General features: G+C 59.9%; 1 protein-coding gene across 1 annotated transcript in view; it reads left to right on the top strand.

The window, feature by feature from the left end:
- Positions 1-98: 98 nt before the first annotated feature.
- Positions 99-222, top strand: part of LOC104462118 (glutaredoxin-1-like) — a 3063-nt gene continuing 2939 nt past the window's right edge. Inside the window, exon 1 of the mRNA XM_010073950.1 lies at positions 99-202. Coding sequence (XP_010072252.1) covers positions 99-202 — 104 coding nt within the window. The remainder of the gene's footprint in view (positions 203-222) is intronic.

Raw genomic sequence — 222 nt, 5'->3', positions numbered from 1 at the left:
TGCCCCATGCATTCCATAAATGTCCTGGGCTGAGGCTGCTGCTGTCCCTCCTACTCGCTGGTGCCGGGCAGCGTTCCTGCTCCTCCGGAAACAGCAGCATGGCCGAGCAGTTTGTGAGGAACACCATCAGTGATGGCAAAGTGACCGTGTTCGTGAGGGGGGGCTGCCCGTACTGCCGGAACGCTGTGGAGATGCTCATGTGGTACAACATCACACCCGGAC

The sequence above is a fragment of the Pterocles gutturalis genome, unplaced genomic scaffold, assembly GCF_000699245.1.
Source record: "Pterocles gutturalis isolate BGI_N339 unplaced genomic scaffold, ASM69924v1 scaffold177, whole genome shotgun sequence".
Taxonomy (NCBI): domain Eukaryota; kingdom Metazoa; phylum Chordata; class Aves; order Pterocliformes; family Pteroclidae; genus Pterocles; species Pterocles gutturalis.
Note: the sequence above shows the minus strand (reverse complement) of the source record. Positions and strands in the feature narration are given on the sequence as shown.